Here is a 27,462-nt window from a genome sequence, read left to right as displayed (position 1 = left end):
ACAGAAACTAAGACACTCGAACAAGAGGTCGCTTACACGGGACGTCGGCCGCCCGCACGAGAGAGACAGAGAAGGGAAATGTAAGGAATCCTACCTACATAATAACTTAACCCCACAACTGAGACCTGCAGTCAGACACCGCGAGCTCAGATGTGGGGCGCTCAGGAACAATCCCCCTAGGAGCGCGAAATTCCATAGGACTTCTGACGAGCACAGACACACGTCAGAAGTCCCCCCTGAGGGGTAGCATTCTGTTAAGCGTCAAGTCATGATGAAGGGCTGATGTGTTGGGGTAACAGTTGTGTCGGATGTCGCTGTAGCAAGGACATACAGTACGGTCGTTGGTATCAGGCAGTCGTCACAGTCTGGCATAGGGCGGTGCTCAATCAAGTAGCCATAAGTGAGCCTGAATGAAACGTCTAAAATAACCAACTACTTAACCCTTTACGCACTGAATTTCTGGGATAAAAATCGTAAAATTCACTTTTTCGGTTTTAAGTCTCACTTCAAAGCTGACATTCTGACCTATCCAACGGTACCAAAATCGTCTCTGTACGTTGATTTATGCCTTGACGACAGTTCGTGAAAGGGTTAGGGGTGGGGAAGTTCTTTAACATTTAATATAGGCGAAAATTACTGGTCGGGCACATAAATAGACAACCTGAAGACGCCGCTCTTTAGTTACCCGGCTGCTGTCGTGTGGGATGGTGCTCATGCAGTCGTTCCCACCATCCTTGACTGAATTTCGGCTCCAGAAATGTCTAGTCTTGCATCTATGCCACCTTGAATGCCTATTTCGAGGGGCTCGGGACTTTGTCGCGCCCTACTGAACATTCACACTTATTGTCACTGCAAACCTATCTCCTCCCAGAGTTTTTAAGCTACAGCAATGAGTAATATACCGTTCGATTCGCAAATAAAAGATCTAGAGATTGGTCGAAGCTTTTTTTCAATTTCGTTATAGTTTTGAAAATATTTTGAAAAAAGGGGAGGGGAAATTCGAGAGGGTGGGGGGGAGAAATCAATTTTTTTGAAAAATGCCCACCCCACCCACAAAAATTAGAATTTTGAAAAACAGCAAAGACCAATCGATAGATATGGTCCTTACGCATCGAATGATGTGCGTCTCGATGTTGTAGCTCGAAAATCATAGGAGGTGAAAAATTTCTACAGTACCCCCTATTTTTCAGTTTTCTATGAATTTCACGTTTTCTTTCACTTTTTTCGAAAAATTCCTACGAACAAAAAAGTCTTAGATTTATCTTTTACATATGTGTACCAAGTTTCAAAGTTATCTGTCAGTAAATAATCGAAATAGTATTTCCATAAGAAATTGGACATTGCTATTGGAAATTGAAAATTTTATTTCGGTTACCTACCGACAGATAACTTTGAAACTTGGTACACATATGTAAAAAATAAATCTAAGACTTTTTCTATTCGTGTGAATTTTTCGAAAAAATGACAGAAAACGCGAAATTGTTGGAAAACCGATGTTTTTTTCTGTGTGACGAATTCGTCACGCCAGGGCGTAAAGGGTTAATAACTTAATCTCGAAAACAAACATGGAAGCCAATCCACGTCAACTGTCCCACTTCCCCAGATAATGAGACGAGAGCTACACTGAACTGAAATCTTCATTCAGATATTGGCTCTCAAATTCCCCGATTTCCAAGCATCAGTTAACACGATTAGCAAAGCTTAGCTATTATACTAAAAAACTGTAAAAACGATATTTCTTACCACAAAAAATTCAATATGAATCCGGACAAACATTATAGGAATGTGCTCATGAGAAAGCAGTGGCCATATCACAAATATTCAGGGCATCTAAGGAAGGAAGCTAAGCTCATCTCCAAGCAATTGGCTCATGCATATGCCTTATAATATAAAAGTCGTTAGCCGAGTAACTACAGCATGTGATACGATTCAAGTAATAATATAAAACATTATAATATAATGGTCAAGAGAAGAGGTTTCGGTAAATTCTAAATAATGTATTAGTTTTTCACTAATAAAATATCGCCCACCAGTGTCACATAGCAGTCTGACGTGGCTGCATCAAGGGGCGGTAGAGCTGCCGAGATTAAGTTAGGAGACAGATAGTACGTCATGTACGTTCAATGAGAACAAGAGAACGGCTTTGCTTGTTAAATACCCTTATTGATTGCGTAGCTAGCTTCACTCTTGGAGATGAATGCGCAAGTTGTAGTCAATTGAAATTGAAATACGTCTGGCTTGCTCGACGGCCGTAAGAAGCGACCGTGTCGTCCGCACCATTGACCTTATTAAGGTCAATGCTGATCGGTTATTATCCGCACCACATTAACCGATCCGAAATGAATATTTATTCCCATCAATCACAATAACAAAATGATCATCAAAACCACCATTGGTGATATTCAATACATCATCTAGCAGGCTATGGACAGCATAAACTGAGGAGTTCTCGCCCAATAGTTCGGCATACGCGGGTAATGCTCAGCCGTGGTTCAAGTTTACGCAGTTCGGCGCTCAGTCTAGTGAGCAATTAAGGCTAAAATATTGCCCAAAGCGCGCACAAAGGGAGTTGAAAGACCAGCAAACATTAATACTTAACCTAGAGTATTCAAGAAAATAAATTACAGATTAGGTGTACACGAGCAATAACTTCGAAACTTCCTACATAGTTTTCATCATTAATCTTATACTAGAACAGATAAATAATTCATTTTCGTTCACAAATGTTCCACAAATGTAGCCATCAATAAATTCTAGGATTACAATTGGGCTATCATGCAAGATAAAATATTCCTGTGGTCTTCCGAGATATTATTGAACAACGTGGAATAAGTCACGAAACCAGAGAAGTTCATACCGAGCTCAATAAATAATAACAATAATCTCAGCACAAATGGAGCAGAAGAGGTAATCTGAGCTCAATAGTAATAACAATAACCTCTGCACAAAATGCTAAGGTAAGCTGAAATTCTTCGTTAGACGGAACTTAGGTGGCGCAGTGAAGGGAAGCGAGAGTTCACAAGACTGTGAATGAGTTACGCCTCTGGCGCTACGACTAGAGGATGTGGGGGTAGTGCTCGTTAAGCAGAAATGTGGGGGTAGTGCTCGTTAAGCAGAGATGTGGGGGTAGTGCTCGTTAAGCAGAGATGTGGGGGTAGTGCTCGTTAAGCAGAGATGTGGGGGTAGTGCTCGTTAAGCAGAGATGTGGGGGCAGTGCTCGTTAAGCAGAGATGTGGGGGTAGTGCTCGTTGAGGTAGTCCGCGATGTCGTCAGAATTCATCTGCAGCCAGTAGACGGTCTGGCGGATGTTCTCCAGCGACGCCTGTAGCGCCCGTTCGCCACCACCCACGGCCACGTCGGCGAAGAAGTCCTCCACCTGCTCGGTTGATTATTATCATCTTGAGGGCCAATCACGGAAATCAAATAAAATAAACATTACCATTTATCAAGGATTTTAGCTCAGAAACAGCATTGAGGTCGTTCTAAGCCATCTTTCGTGGAGAGTTCCAGCAGGAAGGCCGGTAAAATGGAGAATTCACCTAATTATTAATATTTGTGTAATGTTCATGAACTTAAGACTTGGTAGTTGAAAATCTTGGGCTTTTTAGTATGTGTTTCGAACGTAGCAGTCCCAGGCCTCACTGGAGCGTCGTGTGGTGCACGGTCACGGCCTTGATGACGGCGCTGATGGTGTATGTGTGTGTGTGTAATTGCCCTTTTTTATTTTTGCCATCCTGGTAATGGCGACTAGGGAGGGGTGGTGATAGGTCAGTTTTTCCGGGCACTCGGTGATACTGGTAGTTCCACGACCATCAGTGGCTCGCTGACCCACCAGAACCATTTGATTGCATTACACAACACCCTGGACAAGCCAGGTACCTACTCATTTATCAACCAGAGTTGGATGAATGGCTGAGTTGACCATGAGCTGAGCTTCCCGGAAGAACTTGTCCTCAGTGGGACTCGAACCCGGGAGCTGGGTGCGAGAGACAGAGTCTCTCACCACTGCACCACCACAGCAGATGGTGTAGGACGAGTGGCCGTGCATGCCGTGATTATCTCACCTCGTGCAGGTCAAAGAGCGTCGTGTGGTGCACGGTCACGGCCTTGATGATGGCGCTGATGGTGTAGGACGAGTGGCCGTGCCTGCGCATGATGTCCGCCCAGTTCTGGCGGACGCTGCGCCAGGCTGCCAAGCGGCCGTTGGGGTTGCGGCTCACTTCGTCGATGACGAAGTGCACGTCCTGACTCCTGATCATCGTCTCGTCGAGGGTGTACTGCAGGAACCTGTGCAGGCACCCCCAGTGAAGCTCTTACTCGTTACAAGCAACGTAGCTCAAAGTGTGGACAACGAAAATTCAATAAAAGGATGAGACGTAATTTTGTGAAGATAAAAAATCGTGTAAAATAAAAATTCTAGAAAACTAAATATAGAACGAACTCGACTGTTTACCCACATTTCAGGTTAAGCTTTAAATAGAAATACTTGTTTATTTAAACGACTGTTTAGGAGGTACATGTTAAAAGTGCGGTCATTTGACAAAATAATACCGAAGTACCCCCAGTCCTTCACTTCACTACTTCAATACAACTGAGGAATAATACAACATTTTAGACATTTTAACACGTGTACGGTATACATTTTAGAATCAAAACACATCCAAATATTGTCTCGAAAACATAATTTTGTAATTAAATGCCTTTTAAAGCTTTTCAAATAAATCCTTCGTTGGATTTATTCGGCCGTATACGCCCAAAGAGTCGAGGCTCCTAATGTTCATAGAATACCATGAAGCGCCTTGATATGTCTGAAGGGGTTTACTTGTCCAGATTTGTGACCGAATTTATTATTGTCACTCATATTACTATCATCAATAATTGGCACCATAACACAATATTACTGATATCATGAGAACTGACTGCTCGAGGAGCCAGGCGCTGGAAGTCTGTGCGAGGGCCTCCAGCAGGAGGCGGCGCTCACTGGCCAGGGTGCTGTTGCGATAGCGCGCCCAACACCACCACCACGCCTCATCCCCACCGTGCCTGCGGGCACCACGCACGGGTTACGGGGTCGTAGCGCAAACATTCATGGGCATCATGGTTACGCACCGCCAAACACGCGCACTGTAATGGCTATGCATCGAATGAACTCGTTCACCATAATGATTACCAATCAATAATTCATGCACTATAATGGTTGTCGAGCCGTAATTCATTCACTATAATGGTTGTGGAGCAGTAATAGATAAGTTGCGTAAGTAGAACGCACCTGACGCCGGCCTGGTAGATGACGGAGCGCAGGTTGGGAGGAACTGCGACGTCTTGCATGCGCCACAGCTGGAAGCGCTGCCGGGCCTCAGCAATGGCCTCAGGCATGGCACAGTCCAGGGCCGCCTGCAGCATCTCAGACCGCAGCAACCTGAGGGGAAACTTGCAGGATTATTGAGGAGAAAAGTGAGACGAGGGCACAATGGAAACAAGGGTAGTGCAAGGACATCAACTATGGACATTAGTTGAAAAGAAATAAAGAGTTGACACAAGTCCGGATGCCATAAACTGGTATAACCAGGTTTGGATTCCGAAACAAGTGTAGAAAAAAAATGTAGTCGTGTGGATTTCAAAAACAAATGATGCAATCACGCAAGTTTGGACTCATGGATAATGAAATACTAAAATGCTAAGCAATCTCCATGTATTGTCCAAATTTCCGAGGGAAGGTTCATAAAAATGGAATAAGTTAATGTGGTGGAAATGGAATGTAGGAGTGACTGACTTCTTGAGGTGTGTGCCGCTGTCATCCCAGCCAATAGCCTCGTACTGGTTGCTGATGATGGAGCAGATATGAGCCAGCAGGTGCTTGTGGTAGGAGTTAGTGAAGAGCATGCGCGCCCAGTCGAAGAGGTGCGTGAGCGCAGTGTGCCACGGCCCGTACTGCTCCTCCCCCACCAGGTACTCGCTCAGCTCGAACGCCATGCTCACGTTCACCTCGCTCGCGCTGATGAAACGCACGATTATTTTTGCTGAAAGAAGGATGTATTATTTTTGCTGAGAGAACGCAGGATTATTTTTGCTGAGAGAAGGCAGGATTATTTTTGCTGAGAGAAGGCAGTATTATTTTTGCTGAGAGAAGGCAGTATTATTTTTGCTGAAAGAAGGATGTATTATTTTTGCTGAGAGTAGGATGTATTATTTTTGCTGAGAGAAGGCAGTATTATTTTTGCTGAGAGAAGGCAGGATTATTTTTGCTGAGAGAAGGCAGTATTATTTTTGCTGAGAGAAGGCAGCATTATTTTTGCTGAGAGAAGGCAGAATTATTTTTGCTGAGAGAAGGAAGTATTATTTTTTTTCTGTAAGAAGTCATTACTATTTTCCTGAGGTAAATCGTTATTATCTATCTAAAGAAAGGCATTAGTTTTTTTTTTCTTAAGAAAGGCATTATAATTGTTCTGAGAGGAGGGACATTTTTAGTCTGAGAGAAGACATTTTTTTTACTAGAGAAGGCATTATTATTATTTTTTTCAACGGTAAAGCTGCCGGACTGTTTCCATAATCTCCGTATTCAGTCCCTCTTGCAAAGGTGCCCTGATGTAACAGTTTTGAAGAAGGGAATTCAGATATACCAGATCAGCAGAATACTAGACTATTTATGGTAGTATGTGAGCAATAGAGTTCAGGCTACCATCGCTGATTGGGTCTCATTGATGATAATCATCGAGATCACTGAAAACCGATTGGCTAGGGAGGAATCGACGTGTGTGAGGCACGCACCTGGCCAGGGAGAAGACGTCATCAATAAGGGACGCGCGGTCTGCGGAGGACAGGCGGCGATGGTCGTTCTTGAGCTGCAGGATGAGAGCGCGCCACGTCGCGGGGTCGTAGTTAACGCGGTAGAAGCCTCGCTGCCCCACGTTGAACTTCACCCACGCCAGGTCATTCGAGACTTCAAACTCAACTGCAGAATCAACTTAGTTTAGATTATTACTAAAAAAATTGTCAACTTAAAATAAAGAAGAAAAACAATTAAAGTAACTTAGAGCAAGAATTGTAATTCCTTTCAAGCCCGCGACTATTAGAACAAGAACTTTTTCTAGCTTCACTGGAAAAAAATTTTAACACTTGAAACTTCATCTGGAAAAGGAAAATAGTCAAATTAACTTGGAACATGTTTTACAAAATTCAAAGAAAAAGGAATGCAATTAAGCAGATTTTAAATGAAAACTATTTATATTTGCTAGAAACGATGCAGTTACCCACTCGTATATTTTCAAAAATGGATAAGTTGTAATACATAATTTAAATCTTTTTTAATACAATATCGATAAGTGGGCTTCTGAAAGAAACTAAATAAGAAAACTGATACAGAAATAACCATCAGTGTTACTAAACATATTCATAGTCAACACAGAAAAAGAGGTAAGCTAAGTTAGAATCTTCATTACCAATTACCATCCCAAGCAGTAAGCAGTCAGTTCAAAGAGCTCAAATTTTAGCCAGCACAATTGACCATTCATCCATGCAACAGTCGAGATCTTACCGTTAGTGAGATTCATCATCACAGACAGAATAGGTAGGTACTCACCGTTAGTGAGATTCATCCAAACAAACGGCATAATCACCATTAGTGAGATTTATCATCACAAACGACATGCTCACCGTCGGTGAGATTCATCCGCTCAGACAGCATACTCACCATTAGTGAGATTCATCCAGACGAGGGTAGAGTTGTCGGGGTCCTCGCTTGTGACGTAGGTGAGAGGTACATGCCACTTGAAGCCGATGGTCGAGTTGATGGGTGAGATGGGATCTGCAGTGAGATCCGTCTGATGTGCCGCCTCATCCTCCTTCTGTTTCACTCCAGTGAGGTAATGGTCACTGACGCTGTCATCAAAGGCGTCGTCGGTGGAGTTTGTGTCGCTGTCTTGCAGGAGGTTTTCGGTCACCAAGAAACGTTTCTGCGACGCGAACACGCGCCCGTCCTCCACGACCACGGTGACCACGGGGTAGCCTACCTGGCGCGTCCACGTGTCCATCACCACCTGTGCAGCAACAACGCCATTACTTATCTGCAATGTGAGGTTATCTTTACGTCAGAACTGATGACATGCGTTGTGCATCCCAACTGGCAACTAAAGTTGAGAGACGCAATTATGATTTTCACTAAAGCCAAAATATAGGCTTCATAGTGAAAGTATCTAATGTATTAAATAAAGTTCAGCGACCATAGCCAAATTAAAATTTAGATGATCATTGAAAAGCTTACAAGTTACGGCTACTGGCATAATGACTTATCATTTTCTCTATTGCGTGACATTTTCCATTCATAGAACGTTTACCCAATACCTCTTCCCATACATTAAGACTGCAAACATCAACTAATAATCAACATCGATGGCTGCAGCACAGCATGCTTCACTATATATTCATATAATAGCAAACTTTTATACAAAGCATCAATACCGTAATGCAGCGTCCAAGAAACACGCAACACATTCATACTTTGCTAATCTTTACAATAAAAATCTGAAATTAATCAATGATGCAAAACTTTACTCATTTTAATCGATTTGAAATTTATGAAAAAATTTGTAGGTTAATTGTTGCACGAGTGAATCTCAGCAGCAAGATCCTTTTCCGTGGCAACCTTAAAAACCTTAGCAGGGAAACGTGGTGTAATTTCCAGCGCTCTTTTAAATTAGTGACGGGACACGAGACGGGAAAAGTCTCAGTTGCTGGGACACACAACCTGGACGTCAGGAAGCCTTTCTTCTAATTAGTGACCCGCACGCAAGACGTCTCAATGGCTGGGACACAACCTGGACGTCAGGAAGCCCTTCTTCTAATTAGTGACCCGCACGCCAGACATCTCAATGGCTGGGACACACAACCTGGACGTCAGGAAGCCCTTCTTCTAATTAGTGACCCGCACGCCAGACATCTCAATGGCTGGGACACGCAACCTGGACGTCAGGAAGCAATTCTTCTAATTAGTGACCCGCACGCCAGACATCTCAATGGCTGGGACACGCAACCTGGACGTCAGGAAGCCCCGGCTTCTGGGACACGGCCGCCATGGAGCGCCAGAAGTCGGCTGTGTTGGCGCTGGAGAATCTGTGCTCGTCGAGGTAGGCGCGCAGCCCCGACACGCTCGTCGACCGCCCCAGGAACATCTCCAGCATGTAGATCAGCGACGCCCCCTGCCACGAGGAACCTTACATTGAGCCTTTGTTGATGCGTTAATGTCAGTTATTTATTGGCACACTTACTGCAATTAGAAGATATACAACATGAAGATCAGTGACGCTTTCCTGCCATGAAGAACTACTAAGTCGATGCAAGATACTCATCATGTGAGTGGTTATTGTCGTCTCAGGAATGAGCTCTTGGTACAATCGAGAGAGCGAACTTTGAAATTCTGCGTAATTTTAAAGTCAATTGGTCAATATTAGAGTTATAAGTTAGGAAAAGTCAAGAAGTGATCCAAAATCGCAGACGTTAAAATTAATGAAAGCTGAAAAACCCAGCTAAAGTGACAATCGTGAGCAGCGGTTGATAAAACACAGTCTAAAATTTCAGTCATGTCAAACTAAGAAACGTCCTTCAAAATTTTCTATATGACAAATAGGTCTTTAACACATAGGTATATTGGCGCACACTATTTTTACCACCAAACAACTCATTTTAAACCTGCTAGATACATTAAAACTCTTTTGGGATACAGAATACTGCATTAAACCCGCATTTCATTTAAATAGCATCTCATACCTAACTAAAGATCAGGCAAAATGGCATCCTGACGTACCATTTCGCATCTCTTTCAGTACTACTCGGCATCCAAGGTCTTCAAATACAGTATATAAACATACAGTACCGGTTTACAAACAAATATACTGTCCTACTAATTTAGAGGTGATCGCAGCGCACTCTTGTTGAACGACAGAAAACTGTTGTTCCCAAATTTACTTGCTTCTAATTATTTACAAGTAGGATTGTATCACCCTCTTGTATTGTATTGTAAATGTATCACCCCCTGGATCAATTCTTTCTACGAGGTAGCACGCATTAGGTAGTTGCGCCAAGTACATTGCGTTAAGACCTTCGAGCTGCGCGACTGCGATCGTGATCGGCGGTAGCGGCAGCAGAAGTAGTCAGGCGATTGCTCGCTGTCTACCTAGATGGTCTAGTTCAGAGCTGTTTGTACCTGAACACTCAGGTTGTTAGTACCTGTCAGTCTGCCAGTAGCTACGGTGACGTCGATGCCAACCAATGTTACTGTGTGCAATATTTCCTGCAGTAAGAAGTGTATTGCCGTGCATATCATTTATAACTGCTGAATGTCATTTTATTTGAAGATGATTACTAACCTATTTAACCTGGTGAAAATTACCATTTTAACAAAAGTGAGATATCAAATAAACTATTTAAAGCATTATCTATTCTGATTTTAATCCATCGTCATTGAAAAGGCAAAAGACACATGAGCCATTGAAAAGGCTTGTCTCAGATTTTGAATAGCGAGTATCGACGTCGCAAAAGCTAGATTGAAGTGGCACAGCCGCCTCGAAGTTTCGTATTCGTCCGGATGCTTGAGCTCTAAATGCTCGATCGTATCCTGACGTAGAGCTGTGATGGGTAAATTATAAGAGTTTGCACTTTATTCAACATAGAATTAGTATAAAGCTCAGGAGCGGTATAGCTCTTAACCCATCATCGCAGCTTTGCTCCGATAGGAGGTGACAGCGTTTTATCTTATGAGGTTTGGCAACTCACCTCATTCAGATGGCATGCAGAAGGCAACTAACTCAAAATCCAAGATGGTATCTAACCTTCTTATAAGAAATAGCATCAAAGATAGCCTCGATGTTTGCGGGATCCTCGACAGGAGTGGACACAGGGTGGGACGAGAGGAGACCGTCAAGGGCTAGGGCAGGTTGGACGGTCTCGACGACGAACTGGTCGAGCATAGACCAATGAGGCTCTACCTCACTCGTGCCCAGAACTTCCATGAAGCTTGCAAAACCTTCATTCAGCCACAAGTCCTGCCACCTGAAACGAATTGCACCTTTAATTGGGAGCACAAAACTGTCATTCAGTCAAAAGTTTGAAGTTGATTCAGCAAAACCAAAATTACGGGTCAGATTGTGCTCTTTAATGCTTTTTATTCCACTATTCAAGATATATTAAAAGGTAAAATTCATCGAGAGATGAAATTAATGTGTATCATCTTCCTACCGTAAGTCAATATTGACCGTAAGTTCAGAAGAGATCAACCATTTAGCCAGCCCACGGAGCGATAAGCACCATGGATGAGCACTACTCATCTCCATGGTGACCAGGTTTAAGAACCACTGGTGCACTCACCACTCCATGGTGACCAGGTTGCCAAACCACTGGTGCACTCACCACTCCATGGTGACCAGGTTGCCAAACCACTGGTGCGCGAGCTCGTGTGCGAGGACGACTGCAATGCGCTGCTGTGCGCGGGCAGAAGACACGCCCTCGACGAACATGAGCGCCGTCTCCTTGTACGTCACCAGCCCCCAGTTCTCCATGGCCCCAGCGCCGAAGTCCGGGATGGCGATGAGGTCTGGTGGGCGGTGGCAATCATGTACATGAGTGGCAAGATAGAGGAACATGTTCGTTATAAATGCAAACCAAAAGGTAATTGTCACTAATAGAAAAATATAGAAATAATCGCTGTAAGCTTAATCTTATTCGCCACGGCTGCGGTGTGTGATGCGATCTTCTAGTGAGCAGAAGAGCAATGGCCTTGTAGACATGGATTGCAAACTGCTTTTACGTTCGTCACGTAAGATAACGAGTGAACGATCTGTCAGAGTTGTAGCAGGATATGGACCGCAAGGCATGGCGCAGGACTCCTGGAAACTCACCCAGTTTAGGCGTTAGCATCTTGACGATCGTGATAAATCACGACAATCGTGATTTATCAATGAATGAAAATAATTCCGTCTCTACTTGTTGTACGGTACAGTGAAGAACTCATGGTAGTGTTGCAATACACTCACCCAGTTTAGGCAGGGGGTACGGCACGGTGAAGAACTCATGGTAGTGTTGCAATATGCTCACCAAGTTTAGGCAGGGGGTACGGCACGGTGAAGAACTCATGGTAGTGTTGCAATATGCTCACCCAGTTTAGGCAGGGGGTACGGTACGGTGAAGAACTCATGGTAGTGTTGCAATACACTCACCCAGTTTAGGCAGGGGGTACGGTACGGTGAAGAACTCATGGTAGTACTCCAGCAAGGTAATGGATGCGTGCAGCGCGTAGTCTGCCTGATGGATGATGTTGGCAGGAGCATAGACGCTCACAGTCACGTTGTTGTTCGTTTTGTTGCTCACTTTAGCAAAATCGCAGACCACAAAGCAGACCAGGTAAGTGCTCATCTCCACGCTCACGTCGAATTCGTCACGCATCTGAGTAAAGTAAATCATGTCTTAATTTATTCATCTTAAACCATTCCACTATTCACTTCTACATTTGGTTAGACTACGAAGCGTCAGTCGCGCTACGTGTCATTTATAAGATCCGTCGGTCGCTCTACGTCAGTCATTAATAACAGTTGTTGTCCACCACATTTTCACAGGAAACGTTTCGGAGACCAGCTCCATAATGAATTGTTTCCAATGAATATAGGATGAATTTATAAATTCTTTGTTACTAAATTTAATGTATCAATTTGAAGATTTCTTCGATCAAAATATAAACAAAATAACACAATTTTTCGCCCATCCTTGAATTTAGGTAAATACTATATATCTAAATAATCTTAGTGAACAGTTTAACTATGAACTTTTGAATTAATGTAATTTCAATGTTAAGTGATTTAACGAGAAATACAAGCATAAATATTCTTGCATGAAGACGTCATAAGAATGTTTGCCAAGACCAATAAATCGATCCCTGCCAGGGCGTGAGTAGGAAGGGAACGCACGAGAGAGGAGCCCTGTACAGGAGAGGAGGCCCTCAGGGGCATGTTGAAGAGGGCGAAGTAGCTGCGCTCCCGCACGATGCTCAGCTCAAAGCGCGCCTTGAGGTGAGGCTCGTCGAAACAAGGGAATGCAGCGCGCGCTGACGTGGGCTCGAAGTGCGTCGCCGCCAGATACCTGCACAAACTTTCATCAATGAATGGGAATAATCCTGTCTTCGACTTAAATCTTATTGAAGAGATCTCATTAAAATTTTATTTTCGCAAGTAATAGTTTAAAAAAGAGGCACATTTGAAATTTCAAAACCAGCGCAATAACAGATTCATGTGCACCTTGATAAATATTTCACGGCACAGCCACAAGATCTAACAACTGCAAGATCTCTCGTGAGCTGGCAATGCGGAGCGAGCTTAGGTGCTACCTTACAGTAGGACTGGCAGGACATGACTGACTAACCGACTCACAGCCGTTATATCTGACCTGTCATGACGTCACTAAATGCAGTAAGGTTAAAAATAAATCTTACTCAGGTCCTATATACTTTCAAAAAAAGTCAAGAGATCGTAAGTTCATCTGCCAATCATTGACGGCCTTTCAAGCAAAATCCACCAATCATAGACAAGAAAATAGAGCGTAAGTACTTACGTTCACTTAGCGAATTTTGAAAGTCAGGCGATTACGCCAGACGTGGCTGTAAAATTACACTTACGGTATCCACGTTAACAAATGCACATGAAATTAAAAATACAATGCTGGTATTAAATGACGTACCAGTGAAGGATCATGATGGTTCACGAAATGAATTTAAATTCAATATGTAATCTACACAATCAGACGTCTATTAGCAGAAATGCTATTATTGTAGTGGCACTCGTTGGTGACCGAAATGATGACCTTTTCTGAGCATCGATGGTGTATGATGAGAGGTACACGCCGTCCAGCCCTTCATTGAGCGCGATGTTGTACTCTAAGAAGAGCGTGTAGTTGCTGCCCCTGCGCAGCGTGTTCCGAACACCAAGGTAAAGCTGCGCGAATAAACGTTTAACTTGTTAAATCAAATGTTGTCGCAATTCAACATCGGTTCTTCACATTAACTTACGTATACCATGTAGTCAGTGGGGATTAAAGATTTTGTGCCAGCGATTGAAAATAATTAATATAAATAATAAATGTCCCAATTATAATAAAAGAAGCTTTACCCATCATAGTCCTGCTACACGCTCGTTTTCCTCAGCCTCACTGAGTATCAGCATCGTAGCGGTAAACTCCTACCCAATTAAAAGCAATCCCTGATAGAGACACTGTTTGAAAGTTTGTTAGGTTTTGAAAGGGTGCATAATTTTATGAAAAAATGCTTAATTACTTTGCTTCGGTGCATTTTACGCCTTCAACATTTAAATGTTTTAAATTACAGGGTTTGGACAAAATAGGGGAAATATCTAAGAAATGCAGAGAATATATTTAAGTAGGCTGTAGGTCCACCTTTTGCGGTAACTGCAGCATCGATTCTCCGAGGTATTGATTCATACAAATTGTGAACTGTTTACAAACGAATTTCACCCATTCTTCAGTTGAATCTCCCTTCAGCTCTTTTAAAGACGATGGCGGCGGGCATCAACTTCCGACTTGCATCTTTAAAATTAACCATAAATTCTCTATAATATTCAAGTCTGGCGATTGTCGCGGCCAAATATGATGCTCAACCTCATCGGTCTTTCCCTAATTTTGTCTAACCCCGTCCCTGTAGATTGGCGCTGTTGCAGGTTTGAAATAAGAGGAAATTTAACGGCAAAATAAAGCAAATCAAATACACTGTCAGAAAAATTACCGTTAACGGTATTACCGGCGTTTCAGTGGCCGGTCGGCACGTGAAAAGAAACACCGTGTCGCCGTTTTTATTCTAATTTAACACGAGAAATCCGTATAACACCTGAAAAAAAAAACGGCGAAACAGTTTATTTTCACGGGGCGACCGCCACTAGAACGCCAGTGGGGCCGTTTTTTCACCGTTTTTTCTAACAGTGTACTTTACAGGGTTGGCGATTTTTTTGATTTTTTTAAAAAAATCAAAAAAATCAAAAATCAATGATTTTTTTATTTTTTCATGATTTTTTTGATTTATTTGATTTTTTCAGCTTTTTTGTCTTTTTTGAGGTGCTATTTTTTTATGTTGCCATTAGCATACTAACAATAACAGTATATGGATCATAATGGATGGCTAAAAGGGCACTTATTGCCTCCAATAATGGCCAACAGGCCAAGGTGGTGTTTACCACTTAGGGATTTTTGGGTAAACAATTATTGGTAAATCTATTCATTAGCTTTGTAAAGTTTGTATGGAGCAAGATAATGAGCTAAATATTGACCATTTAACTGGCTTCAATATACAAAAACACTTCAGGAATGCAGATCTTCTAAACATTGATGAGTCACATAACAGATAGGTAGCTGATTGCACAGTGCACAGCACTATCAATAGATCTACTAGTTTTATGTCTTATAAATCTACCAGACTCTACCTTCTATACACACCAACTAGTAGTGACTGAGTGACTGACTGCACTGTTCCCATTTAATTCAGACCAATAAACCAATACTAAACATAAACTGAACGATAACCAAACAAACCTCATACGACTTGAAACGAGACTTAAGTTATGAGAAAAGCTAACACTGTTTGAAATAAACATGTGCACAATTCAAATATTTTATATCCATTCACTGCATTTAATTATTTTATATATAGTCTTATAATTGTAATAGTTTTGTTTCTAGTTTTAAATTCGCATATTTAAATATTGAAATTAAATATTTTAATTAGAATACTTGTATTAGGGTGGAAAAACTTTCTAATTGCCTAAAAGGTCAATACAATCTCAACCTCCCAATATACAGGGTGGGGGAGAACCGATTGAGCAGTTTTGAGGTAAAATAAAAGAGTAATGGAGGTACATAAAGAAGAAAGTTTATTTTCCTAGAGGCTAGCATAACATACCATTTAGAATACTTATGTTTTGAAAACAATATCTGGAAGATGGGGGCTGTTAGCTGCAACACACTGTTGGAGTCATTCTCAGAGGAGGGAGTAACCATGACAGTGAATTCCAATTGCTATGCTGCAATGTTGCAAAATTTCTTGCAGCCCATGATGGAAAACATTGTTGAAATGAAGCATTGGGAGACATGTGGTTCCAGCAGGATGGGGCTACAGCTCACACAGCTCGAACGTCTTAAATGTTTTGAAACGCATGTTTCCCGGACGTCTGGTGTCTCTGAGGGGTGATTTACAGTGGCCTGCAAGGTCACCTGATTTGAGCATTTGCGATTTCTTTCTTTGGGGACATCTAAAAGAAAGGGGTTCAGAAGTCGCCCTCACACCCTACCACAGCTAAGGGGAGATTATTGCAGCAGAGGTTATGGCCATACCTCGCCATATGTGAACATGCTGTAGGAAACTTCCGAGAACAACTCCAACAGTGTGATGCAGCTAACAAACCCCATCTTCCTGATATTGTTTTCAAACCATAAGTATTTTAAATGGTATGTTATGCTAATCTTGAGAAAAATAAACTTTCTTCTTTATGTACCTCCGTTACTCTTTTATTTTGCCTCAAAACTGTTCAATCAGTTCTGTCCCATCCTGTATAAGCTAGCTAATACATTTAAATTGTATATTGTAATCAATATATAACAAAAAGTCAAATAGTTAAAGACTACTTACAGCCTTATAAGAATTAGCTAAGCTGCTAGCTACATACAATGTATTGCACTCTTGATGCCTCTGTAGCAAAAACATTCAATTTATTGGAACCTAATACACACTAAAGGCAACAAGTTTGTATACCAATTTGTCATTCATAGTACATTTATACTAAACCATGAATAACAATACCTCAATATAAATTAAAGACTGCCACTCAATATTTTTAAATATATGAAAAAATCAAAAAAATCAAAAAAAATGAAAAAATCGAATAAATCATGATTTTTTTATAAAAAAATCAAGTGATTTAATCACATGATTTAATCATTTTGATTTAATCATTGCCAACCCTGGTACTTTAGGAAGTATATTGGTATCAACTGGCCGCACCTGCTCGTTTTTTGGATATTCGAGGAATTTAGTGATAGTATTGCGCTGTAGGTACTTGTCGTGCAGAGAATAGTTAGTGATGTTGATGTTGCGGCTGTGCACGATTATGAAGTTGGTCTCCTCACGGGTCGTGAATTTGATAGTAACTTGTCCTGAAAACAAAACATCAACACATAATTTAAAAATATAATTATTATGATTTTATTATTGGTTTTCACATTTCCGGAAGATCCAGCACAGGCACATCTTTGATGCTTGTAAATACATTGTTAAACAACTGTAATTAGTGATAGCTATTAAACATTTAAAAAATATGATTAAAATAGGTATGGGACGCAAAACATAACTTATATGGGACACAAAATTTAAGCTGGCATATATAAATTAGAATATGTACACTGGTTCCAATAATTCCTTAAGTCCATACCGTTCAATACTCACGGTGCAAAGTACCAAAGTGGAAAGATTTGAAGTTAGGTAACGAAAAATTACACCAGGTTAGATACAGAGTTGGATGAACCCAATTTAATAAATTCGTATTTATTTAATTGTAAATTTAAAATGAATAATTTATTCACCAATGTAAAGGGAAAGATCCAAATTTAGTTTTAACCCATTCAAACATTGAAATTTCAAACTAATTTTTTAAACCTATTAAATCATTTTGAATCAGCACTCCCCTGAGCGTTGGGTAGGATGCATAGGAAATGAAGATCTGGCTCTCCACTTCTGGCCACCGAGGTCACCTGATCTTATGTGACTATTGCTTCTGGGGTTACGTCAAGGAAGCTGTTTACGTCCCGCCTCTACCAGCAACTCTGTTTACGTCCCGCCTCTACCAGCAACTCTGTTTACGTCCCGCCTCTACCTTCTCCCTCTACCAGCAACTCTGTTTACGTCCCGCCTCTACCAGCAACTCTGTTTACATCCCGCCTCTACCAGCAACTCTGTTTACGTCCCGCCTCTACCAGCAACTCTGTTTACATCCCGCCTCTACCAGCAACTCTGTTGATCTGAAGAACCGTATCACTGCTACGGTGCACTCAGTAACAGAAGATATGCTTTCTCGTGTGAGGGACGAGTTTGGCTGCCGTTTAGATGTTTGCCGAGCAGCACAAGGGGACATATTGAACATTTATAATTATGTATAAAAACTTCAAATCTTTCTCTATACATTGGTTTATAGATCATTAATGTTGAATTTATACTTGAATATATACGAATTTGTTAAATTGGGTTCATCATTTGGAATAACCCTGTATTACATACAGATGTGCACTGTGCTGGCCATCATGAGAACAGTTAAAGATGATCAATATTTATCACAACAGCCGTATTAACAAAATTTAATCAAAAGTTCAAGTAATGCAGAGGAAATAGGATTAGAAAATGAATTGAGCAGCATGAAAAATGTTAAGCAGAAGAGAACCTGCAAGAGTCACAAACATGCTGTGGTATTCAAGCCTTTTTTAATTTTTCACTAGATTTGCTGGTATTAAATAGCACCACAATTGCTACTTGTTTATTAATATTTTTAGCCATAGTTAAATTAATGTCTCTGAATGAGAAACGTATCTTATTAAATTACATAAATAGTCAGTTATAATGAAAAAAATTGGAAATATTCAACTTGGAATTGATTGCACCAGTATATTGATAAGCCAGTAGAGAGTCTAAGGGTAAGATGAAGTGAGTAGTGCAGTGGTTGGAAGCTCACTGGGTCTTACCATCCATGTGTCGAGTAGTGAGGTTAGGGTGAAGGTGAAGCGAGTAGTGCAGTGGTCGGATGTGGACTGGCAGGCGTATATTGGACCATGGAAAAACTTCACCGGAAGTTGACAGGATTGGGGACTTCTTCTTAGTCACAAAGGCATTCTCATCATCTAGAGGCTCGCCAATGTAAGTGGCAACAGGGCAACCTGTGGCAGTAGGAAATTTGTTGTAAAAATAGCTTGGGCAACATTTGAGAATTGAATACTAATTGTGAAACAATTTAATAATGGATTATAATCATTTCAGAAGACAGCAAAAATAATAATGCATAATTATTTTGAACCTAGAATACATATATAGGTACACTTATAATGAACAATGATTACTATAAACCTTGAATACATATATACCGGTACACTTAATAATACATGACAAATGTTGAGACCTTTTACCTGATGATATCCAGAAGAGTCTGTAGTTACTCTTGGCTACTTCAGCAAAACAAATTCATGAGTGTCTGGGGAAAAATATAAATGAAAAAATATAAATAATTCAGGTTCAAGTTTTCAAAACCAATCAAAATATGGGACATAAATAAATAACATAAATATGGGACATAAGCTATAGGGTAACATAAGTTTTTGGATAATGAAACAAAGACACCAGGATGAAATAAGCAGAGAGATTAAGTAGCTAGTTACTAAGATGCAAGAACAAATAAATACCTGAATAAATGAGGACAACAATTTATTGAAAAGTTTAAAGGAAAACCAAATCAAAATCAAAAGTTATTTCTGAAAATAAAATAACTTGATAACAATGAACTTACATATACCGCTAAACTCACCAGGTTTTGTGAAGGCAACAATAGCTGCAGATAGCAGGATGGAAAGGAAACAGAGAGCAACCACAAGACAAGCGCGCTTCTGGGAGCACACTAGGACAGACCCTGGCTCATACAGGGCTCGTTTGCTCATCAGAAAGCCACTGTCTTGTCCCGAGCCTGAAAAAAACATGTAAAATAAATAATTCATTTCAATTTATATCAGTGTAAATTTGATGGGTCATTGGTCAGTATATATATTCTTACATAAAAAATCACATATTTGTGGGTAATAAGTATTCAAATGAAAATTAAATGAATAATGGCTTGCTACCATTTTACTTTTGAAATTTCGAATAGTTGAATAGGTAAATATTATTTTCATTTGTTTTGATAGTAATATAATTAGTAAAGATATGTATATAATGTCATATTAAATGTCTAAAATTGGTTTCAGAGAAGCATGAAAAAATGCAGTACAGGTTTTATGGAATGGTCAAGCAATTATCCTCTTACCAGTGAGGAAGGCTATGTCATCCACGTCATGGTCACTCATGGTTGGGTCTCGGGAGAAGCCCCCCCGAGGACCTCCACCAGAGCTGCTTCTTCTCATATTTAAGATCTGCACAAAGCTGAACCTACTAGCTCATAATACTCTGAATGTATACCAATACAACAAATTTATAAAAAATAGGTTATTTTTAGCAGGGCTTTAATGCAAAGACACACACAACTATCAGTTAAATCATGATGCTTCCATTGAAAATTGTTTTCTTTTGGATTCAAAACATGAAAAACTAGCACTGACATGGAACTCTTGATACCAATACAACCAATCAGATAAATATCTATCAAATCCTGACATTACCAGCTACATATATATGATGACTATTTACAGCAAATATTTAATTGACAGTAAGTGATCAATACCGTCAACCGGGGCTACTCGGGACAATTTCGAACGTTTTTCATTCATAACTTCTTACCATGAAACATTTCATAAACAAGTTTAAGGTCATTTTAAAGCTCTTTGCAAGGGCTATCACATGGCTTCTCCAAAAAAATTCCATATGCTACTCGTAAGGTGTCAGAAGCAAAAAAAGAGTGTCCCGAGTAGCCCCGTCGAACGGGGCTACTCGGGACACTTGAAATAAAACTTCATTTTAAAACATTTGAAGCATGCAGAGTGTATTCATCCATTACTTACAGTACTCTGAAGTCCTCTTCTTTCATTGTAGATGATGTAGAGGTAGAATAAATGCCATTTTCTGTGACTTTTACTTGTTTTTCCTTTATTGATAAGATATTACAATAGACATTAATTACCGTATTATTGATGCAATATTACCATATTACCATATCCATGAACATGCCATTGAGCATTTACAACAACCTTGTCCACTGCAAGCTTCATATCAGCAGCCATGTAGCATTTCTTCTGAATCTGTAAGCTTGCGGGATGGTTTGTAATTTCATGCCATTTAAATTGGGTTAAGTGAATTTACAATAAAAAAAGATTGTGAAAAACATACCTGTAACAGAAAGGAATGTTTTAGTGACAACCATCATGTGTTTTGGAGAAATAAATCATAGTTTTGGTCAATTACTTTTCATTCTATGATGCCCGGTGCACAATTCTATATATAGAATTCTATGTACAATTTTGTGACAACTGATGATGCACTAATTTTTCAACAAGTGAATTTTTTTTGCTGAGCTAGGTAAATGTAAACAAAATTCTTTGTTGTTAATCAATTTTTTCGTTAACTGGAACCCTTGCTAACTGATGTTCTACTGTAAATGCATTTTTAAGGGTGTCCCTAATTACCCCGGGAGGGGGGGGGTCNGGGTGTCACGAGTGCGGAAATGGCTGCCATTTTTTTTTTGAATGAGATAGGCAAATTCCATCAATTACGTTTTCAAGCCGACACCTGGGTGCAACTTTTATGTAAGTAAAAATTATTAATGTGGCGAATATTTTTTTTTGCTCCAGACCTTAGCAGAGGTACCTACTTTTCTAAAATCGCACTTTTCACACTTTTTTTCAACGATTTTTTAGAGATAGCAAATGTTTGATTTCTTGACTAGCTTTATACATAATAGATAGTAAAAATGTTGAAGTTTACGCCACTATTTTTAGTTTTGCAATGTTTTGATTAGTTTAGCTGCTACAACATTTCTACGAAATGTGGGATGCGTGTCCCAATTTACCCCACCCGTCCCTTTTTACCCCATTTGACGGTATCACCCAACCTTCATGCTTTGGATCACAAGCAAGCCAGTCATGATAAGCTTCTATTCTTAACCACAAGTCATGAAATTTACACTTTCCAGGCATGGTGATGTAGAAATTGCATGCAGAAGATGGAATGTTGCCACTGAATATCAAAAAGTGGTTGAATGCAACTGAGCTTGGCGGCTGAGCTCATGTCATTAGAGAACCAATCAGAACATATTTAACAAGAGACTGTGGCACAGTCTCTTGTTTCATGTGTGCCAATCAGAACACAAGAGACTGCACAAACAGTAAACACATGCAGCACAAAAAACACTTTGTTGTTTATCTTTTTTTATTTGCAAATTCAATGACTTTCCATAACCTGAAATGAAATCCAATGACTTTCCAGGCCTGGAAATGAAAAATCAAATTCAATGCCTTCAGGCTTTCCATGACTGGTACAACCCTGATGGGCGGCACTTTTTTATCATTCATATGTGGTTTCTGCCAAATTTTCCAGCTGATGCATAACTTATAATCAATTTGGATGACCAGTTTTGCTGCAGATGAGGAATGATAACTTTCCAGCAGTAAACAGAGCTTTTCCACATTTTTTGAAGCTGAAAGAATCCTGGCTCCTGCTAATTGCCTCTGCCAATTTCTGACTGCCTGCAAACCTGTTTCTAGTTGCCTGGAACATTTTTTAAGGCGGAACACTTTTTTTTAAGTGAACCACTTACCACTAACCTTAGAATTCCATCCTGACGCCCAAATCCCAATACATCTAATTTCTATTGCAAGGAGTTGATCAATTGATTTCTTGTAATCACGCCTTTAATTTCATCAAAAAAGATAGTTGGTTGTTTTTTCAAAAAACATGTTAAAAAATGTGCTATTAGCAATTAGCCTAATCCATTAATTTCTACTGGAGAAATTGAGCATGTGCTACACACAGCTACAGCCTACATACAGGAAAAGGTGAAATTGCCCACAATCACAGCTGTTTTGATCTCATTGATTTGACAGATGGTTTCTGCAGTTCTGCCCAATTTTCTTATGTTGAGTTCAGAAGTTATCTTGTTCTGCCCAATTTTCTTGTTTTCCATGAACCAGGCAATCTGGCACAGCACATCTTCCTGACCATTTGTTGCATAGAACACTGTGAACACATCAGGATAAGCTGGTCCCAGGGTGCTGTATTACCCTTCTGGATTCCAGCCTTCCATGAGGACAAGGTTAATGTCACTTCACATTTGAATGCTGAGCAGCTGAATCCTGAAGATGCTGCGTACAAAACACAGGAGCGCAGCCATGGGTAACAAAATTTACTCCTAAACAGGCCCTGGGCCTAACGTCAACCATCAGCATGCAATATCTAGGTACACATAGCCTCAGATCAATGAGCTGTGGGTAACTCCGGCTAACAGTAAATATGCTTAGCACAACACAGCCACTGCTTCACAGAGCCGGAGCACAACTGGCCAGAGCGCAACAGGCCCTACCACAATGGGCGGCACAGGTTAGGTTACGTTAGGAGTAGCTGTTGCGGTAGGGCCTGTTGCGCTCTGGCTAGTTGTGCTCCGGCCTGTATGCGCTCCGGCCTGTGACTGAATGGTGCTGTTGTGGTGGGCGCTTTGTGTCAAAAGCCGTGAAGATGTCTGGCAGCGTTACGCTCGGGAAAGTATATGAATCGCACTATGGACTTGGGCTATGCCCACTATGCAGAGAGTGGATGAATTTTGCAAGATCTTTGGCAACGCTCCAGTAGCAAAATTTCGTGCCGACAGAAGATCGTGCCGACACATTTAGATTGAAATTCTTGCATTTATTATATTTGTCTGTCTATGGTCAACTATTTGGAAAAAAGTAAGGTTTCCGGTAAGTTGGATAGATCAGGGTGCAGTGAAGCTTGTCTGGAAATCAGTTGCAATGAGTTTCCGCCCAAAAAATATAAACAAGTTTACGATTGTGTAGTTGCGGTCACATTAGAGCGGTCAGACTGCATTATCACATGTTCAGTTGACACTTGCTATACAATCGGACTGTTTTTAGGGTAAAATGAGTTATTTGGGGTAACATGTGCATGCAACCTCGTAAATACTAAATTAGGTTCGTGGCTTGTAAATAGTTTTGCATTACTCAGCGTAAATGGCTTTTCATTAAAAATTACCCAGCGACGCATCTTGAAAATGGTTGGTGATGCTTTGAGCTTAAAACTTCATATATTTGTGACGCTGCTTCCACCCTCTGCAGTCTGCACCCCGGGTCTATGCTGGCCTCTAGCCATCGGGATGCATGCAAGAGGCAGCAATGCCCAAGACCAGCATATCTTTCATCACCCTTTCCATGCGTAAGCCTCCTAAAGGGAGAGTAGACTAAGGGATTATATGGTAAAAGCCAAAGGTACAAATCCCCTTCATGGAAATTAACCAGTGAGCTAATGAGAAGTAAGCCACCAATACAATCGCTCTATGCCATATTTAAAACCGCACAAAAGCTCTATCCCATGCCCTCTAACCCATAGTGACAAAGCAGAGAGTTTTTTAGACTTTCCCTCAAGTTCATTTTTGAGCCTATTAGTAGACCAGTAAAATATCATGGATACCAGCATTATCATACTTAAGAAATTGATTAAAATCTTGAGCAAATGAGGAAATTAAAAATGAACTGATTCTAAAAAAGCTCTGGTTTGCCACTATGCTCTAACCTCCTCATGATTTTTGGTAAGCAACTCCCTATGCCATACCGCTGTCGCTGTGGCGCTGTTGATACACAGCCAGCACTCGGGCACTCCAGCCCATCCCGGCCATCCATTCATCGGTCATTGCAGCTGTTTTCCCAATTTCCCCCAGCATAACTCTACCTCCACTGGCTCCACACTTACCCTGTCTCCCCACCTTTTTTCACCAACTGCCGGATGGCTTTTCTTAGGTTGTGCTCACTTGACTGCATAACTGTCTGCATTACGCTATGAAAAGAGGATCTATACGAGTTGTAACCTAACCTATACCTAATTTGGATAAGCATCAAAGGTCTGCAAGAAAAGCCTCCAGTTAGCCATGTGATAATGATGGAGAGTCAGGGACTCAGGGTAAGTGTGGTCTGTGGGGGGAAGAAGATGCTGGGCCCAGCTGCTGAGCTGGGGGATACTGGATAGTAAGGCAGGGAAACAGTGACGACTGTCGACTAACACGGGGTTCTTTAGATGAGTGCCTTGCAATGCTGTATTGTATATATGGAAGCATGATAGAATTGTTAATGCATGGCAACTGCTGATATATGTTTTGATTTAGAAGGTAGATCATCTAGTTTTTTTTCAATATTATTAAAATTATGTATACATTTCTATTCTTATTATTATTATTATTGTTTTGTTTAATGAAGGCTGTTATATTAGCAGCCCTTACTTATCTAAATTACATTAGCAGCCACTATGCAGAGAGTGGATGAATATAGCGAGATCTTTGGCGACGCTTCAGTAGCCAAATTTTTGCCTTCAGAAGATCTTGCCGACACATTTAGATTGAAATTCTTGCATTTAATATATTTCTCAGTCTTCGGCCAACTATTTAGAAAAAAAGTAAGGTTTCCGGTACGTTGGATGCATAGTGGCAAACCAGAGATTTTTTAGAATTAGTTCATTTTTAACATCCTCATTTACTCAATATTTGAACCAATTTCTTATGTATGATAATGCTGGTATCCATGATACTTTACTGGTCTACTTGGAGGATTCAAAATTGAACTTGAGTGAGAGTCTAAAAAACTCTCTGCTTTGCCACTATGGTTGGATGGATTACAATGCAGCGAAGCTTGTCCGGAAATCAGTTGCGATGAGCTCCCGCAAAAAATTTAAACGTTTTTTTGATTGCGTAGTTTCGGTCACATTAGAGTAGTCAGACTGCTTTATTACATGTTCAGTTGACACTTGCTGTACAATCGGACTGTTTTTAGGGTAAAATTAGTTATGTGGGGTAACACGTGCCTGCAACCTTTTAAATACGTTTGTGGCTTGTAAATAGTTTGTCATTACTCAGCGTAAATGGCTTTTCATTAAAAATTACCCGGCGACGCATCTTTAAAATGGCCGGCGATGCTTTGGGCTTAAAAGTCCATATATTGGGGACGCTGCATCCACCCTCTGCATAGTGCCAGTGGATTAACAGTAACTCATTTCATATAGGTACTAATATATGTTCCCTGTAAAATTCTACCCAATCCTGTAGGACCTGTACAGGCTGTACAGCCTCAGCCTGTACTGAGCTAATGAGCTTACATCAGCCAACCAGCATAGTGGCAAACCAGAGATTTTTTAGAATCAGTTCATTTTTAATTTCCTCATTGACTCAAGATTTGAACCAAGTTCTTATGTATGATAATGCTGGTATCCAGGCTACTTTACTGGTCTACTTATAGGACTCAAAAATGAACTTGAGGGAGAGTCTGAAAAACTCTCTGCTTTGCCACTATGCCAACCAGGCCCAACCTCACAAAATGGCATTGGCAGCAGCCAGCAAATAGCAGCAATTAGGTTTCATATACAAAGAAGCTGAAAACCACAAGCTATAAGCTCTCAGGCCCAACGGTCATCCATCTGGCAGACCTGCGGCTTCAAGTCCACTCCAAGTGGAGTAGTGGACACCCTGCAAAGAAAAAGACGCGGGGTTAACCGTTAACGTCTTGCGGAGTAAGTAAGGTGATGACGCATTACCGTTTGGTACAGTTCACATCTGCGGCAATGCAGTGTGGTCAGCGGACACTTAGGATAACAGCATGTGTACGAAGTGATGGTATGGGTTATAAAGAATTGGAGAACAACGCATTGACGGTTAACTGTGTGGAGTAGCTGTAGCAGCTTGTGTGCTGAAGCCTGAAGCAGTGTTGGATACTTGGATTAAAGTTCGTGTGGTGAGATAGGTCACTTGACTACAGCAGCTTAGGTGCCAGTCAGCCAGATGACAATATCTATATTATTTACATGGTTGATGTTGGCTCCCGGGCTGATTTGAGCGTTAATTTGCTGGTATACGGCTGCGCACCCCAGCTATCCAACCCAAAACACGCAGCGAACAAATGATCCATCAGATGCGCCGGAGAATTGAGTGATTCCGCAATTTTAGGCCCAAGGGATCAATAAAATATCACTAAATATAATAAGCAATTGGATCCACAACCCTTAATAATAATAATAATAATATAGTGGTTTCAGTATTTATTAAACCGTACGCCTGTCGTCAATTCTTAACATCGCTGAACATTCTAAGCTTGTTGCTGTCTCGAACTTCGCAACATACCGCTCCAATTTAAATTACCGCAACATACACAGTTCTTAATGCTCATTGTGCCGTGGCAAGGTTAATTTTTACAGTATTATACACTCCTTTTTTCAATTAATTAAGCTGGGTTACGTTAGTTCCACTTGACCTTTGAAGCGGAAGAAAGTGAACGATTAAAAATTGAAAATTCAGACGTACATATGGTATTTTCGGAAGCATTTGATTTCAAATCACGAACGTAACGCTGCCAAGTGAAGCGCTAAGCGGTTACTCAATATTACTGTGCTTATTAAGCCACGATATAATAATAATAGCGGTTTCAGCGTTTATTAGGCCGTAGGCCTGTCGCCGATTCTTAACATCGCAGAACATTCACAGCATTTTGCGGTCTCGA

The 27,462-nt window shown here is 40.8% G+C and overlaps 1 protein-coding gene across 1 annotated transcript; it reads right to left on the bottom strand.

The window, feature by feature from the left end:
• Nucleotides 1-1,543: 1,543 nt before the first annotated feature.
• LOC108670243 (endoplasmic reticulum aminopeptidase 1) lies at nt 1,544-20,245 on the bottom strand. Its single transcript, XM_047883960.1, has 17 exons — nt 20,091-20,245; nt 19,599-19,754; nt 18,766-18,957; nt 17,039-17,190; nt 13,840-13,970; nt 12,951-13,122; nt 12,207-12,432; nt 11,401-11,584; nt 10,824-11,043; nt 9,030-9,194; nt 7,691-8,036; nt 6,769-6,952; nt 5,774-5,995; nt 5,270-5,419; nt 4,921-5,043; nt 4,065-4,287; nt 1,544-3,376 (listed from the first exon to the last, which is right to left on the bottom strand). Exons 1-17 carry the CDS (start codon nt 20,185-20,187, stop codon nt 3,221-3,223), a joined length of 3,099 nt encoding a protein of 1,032 aa, XP_047739916.1. The 5' UTR covers nt 20,188-20,245; the 3' UTR covers nt 1,544-3,220.
• Nucleotides 20,246-27,462: the final 7,217 nt, after the last annotated feature.

This window comes from Hyalella azteca, unplaced genomic scaffold (genome assembly GCF_000764305.2).
Source record: "Hyalella azteca isolate HAZT.00-mixed unplaced genomic scaffold, Hazt_2.0.2 contig14139, whole genome shotgun sequence".
NCBI classification, from domain to species: domain Eukaryota; kingdom Metazoa; phylum Arthropoda; class Malacostraca; order Amphipoda; family Hyalellidae; genus Hyalella; species Hyalella azteca.
This window is presented reverse-complemented; position numbering and strand designations above follow the sequence as displayed.

What these genes read in the sequence shown, in the direction of transcription:
- LOC108670243 (XM_047883960.1), bottom strand. Translation starts at nt 20,187, where the DNA reads ATGAGAAGAAGCAGCTCTGGTGGAGGTCCTCGGGGGGGCTTCTCCCGA. An exon ending in ATCTACCAGGCCGGCGTCAG is followed by an intron (nt 5,044 to 5,269) that starts GTGCGTTCTACT and finishes TGGTGCCCGCAG; the next exon opens with GCACGGTGGGGATGAGGCGT. An exon ending in AGCGCCTGGCTCCTCGAGCA is followed by an intron (nt 4,288 to 4,920) that starts GTCAGTTCTCAT and finishes GTGCCTGCACAG; the next exon opens with GTTCCTGCAGTACACCCTCG.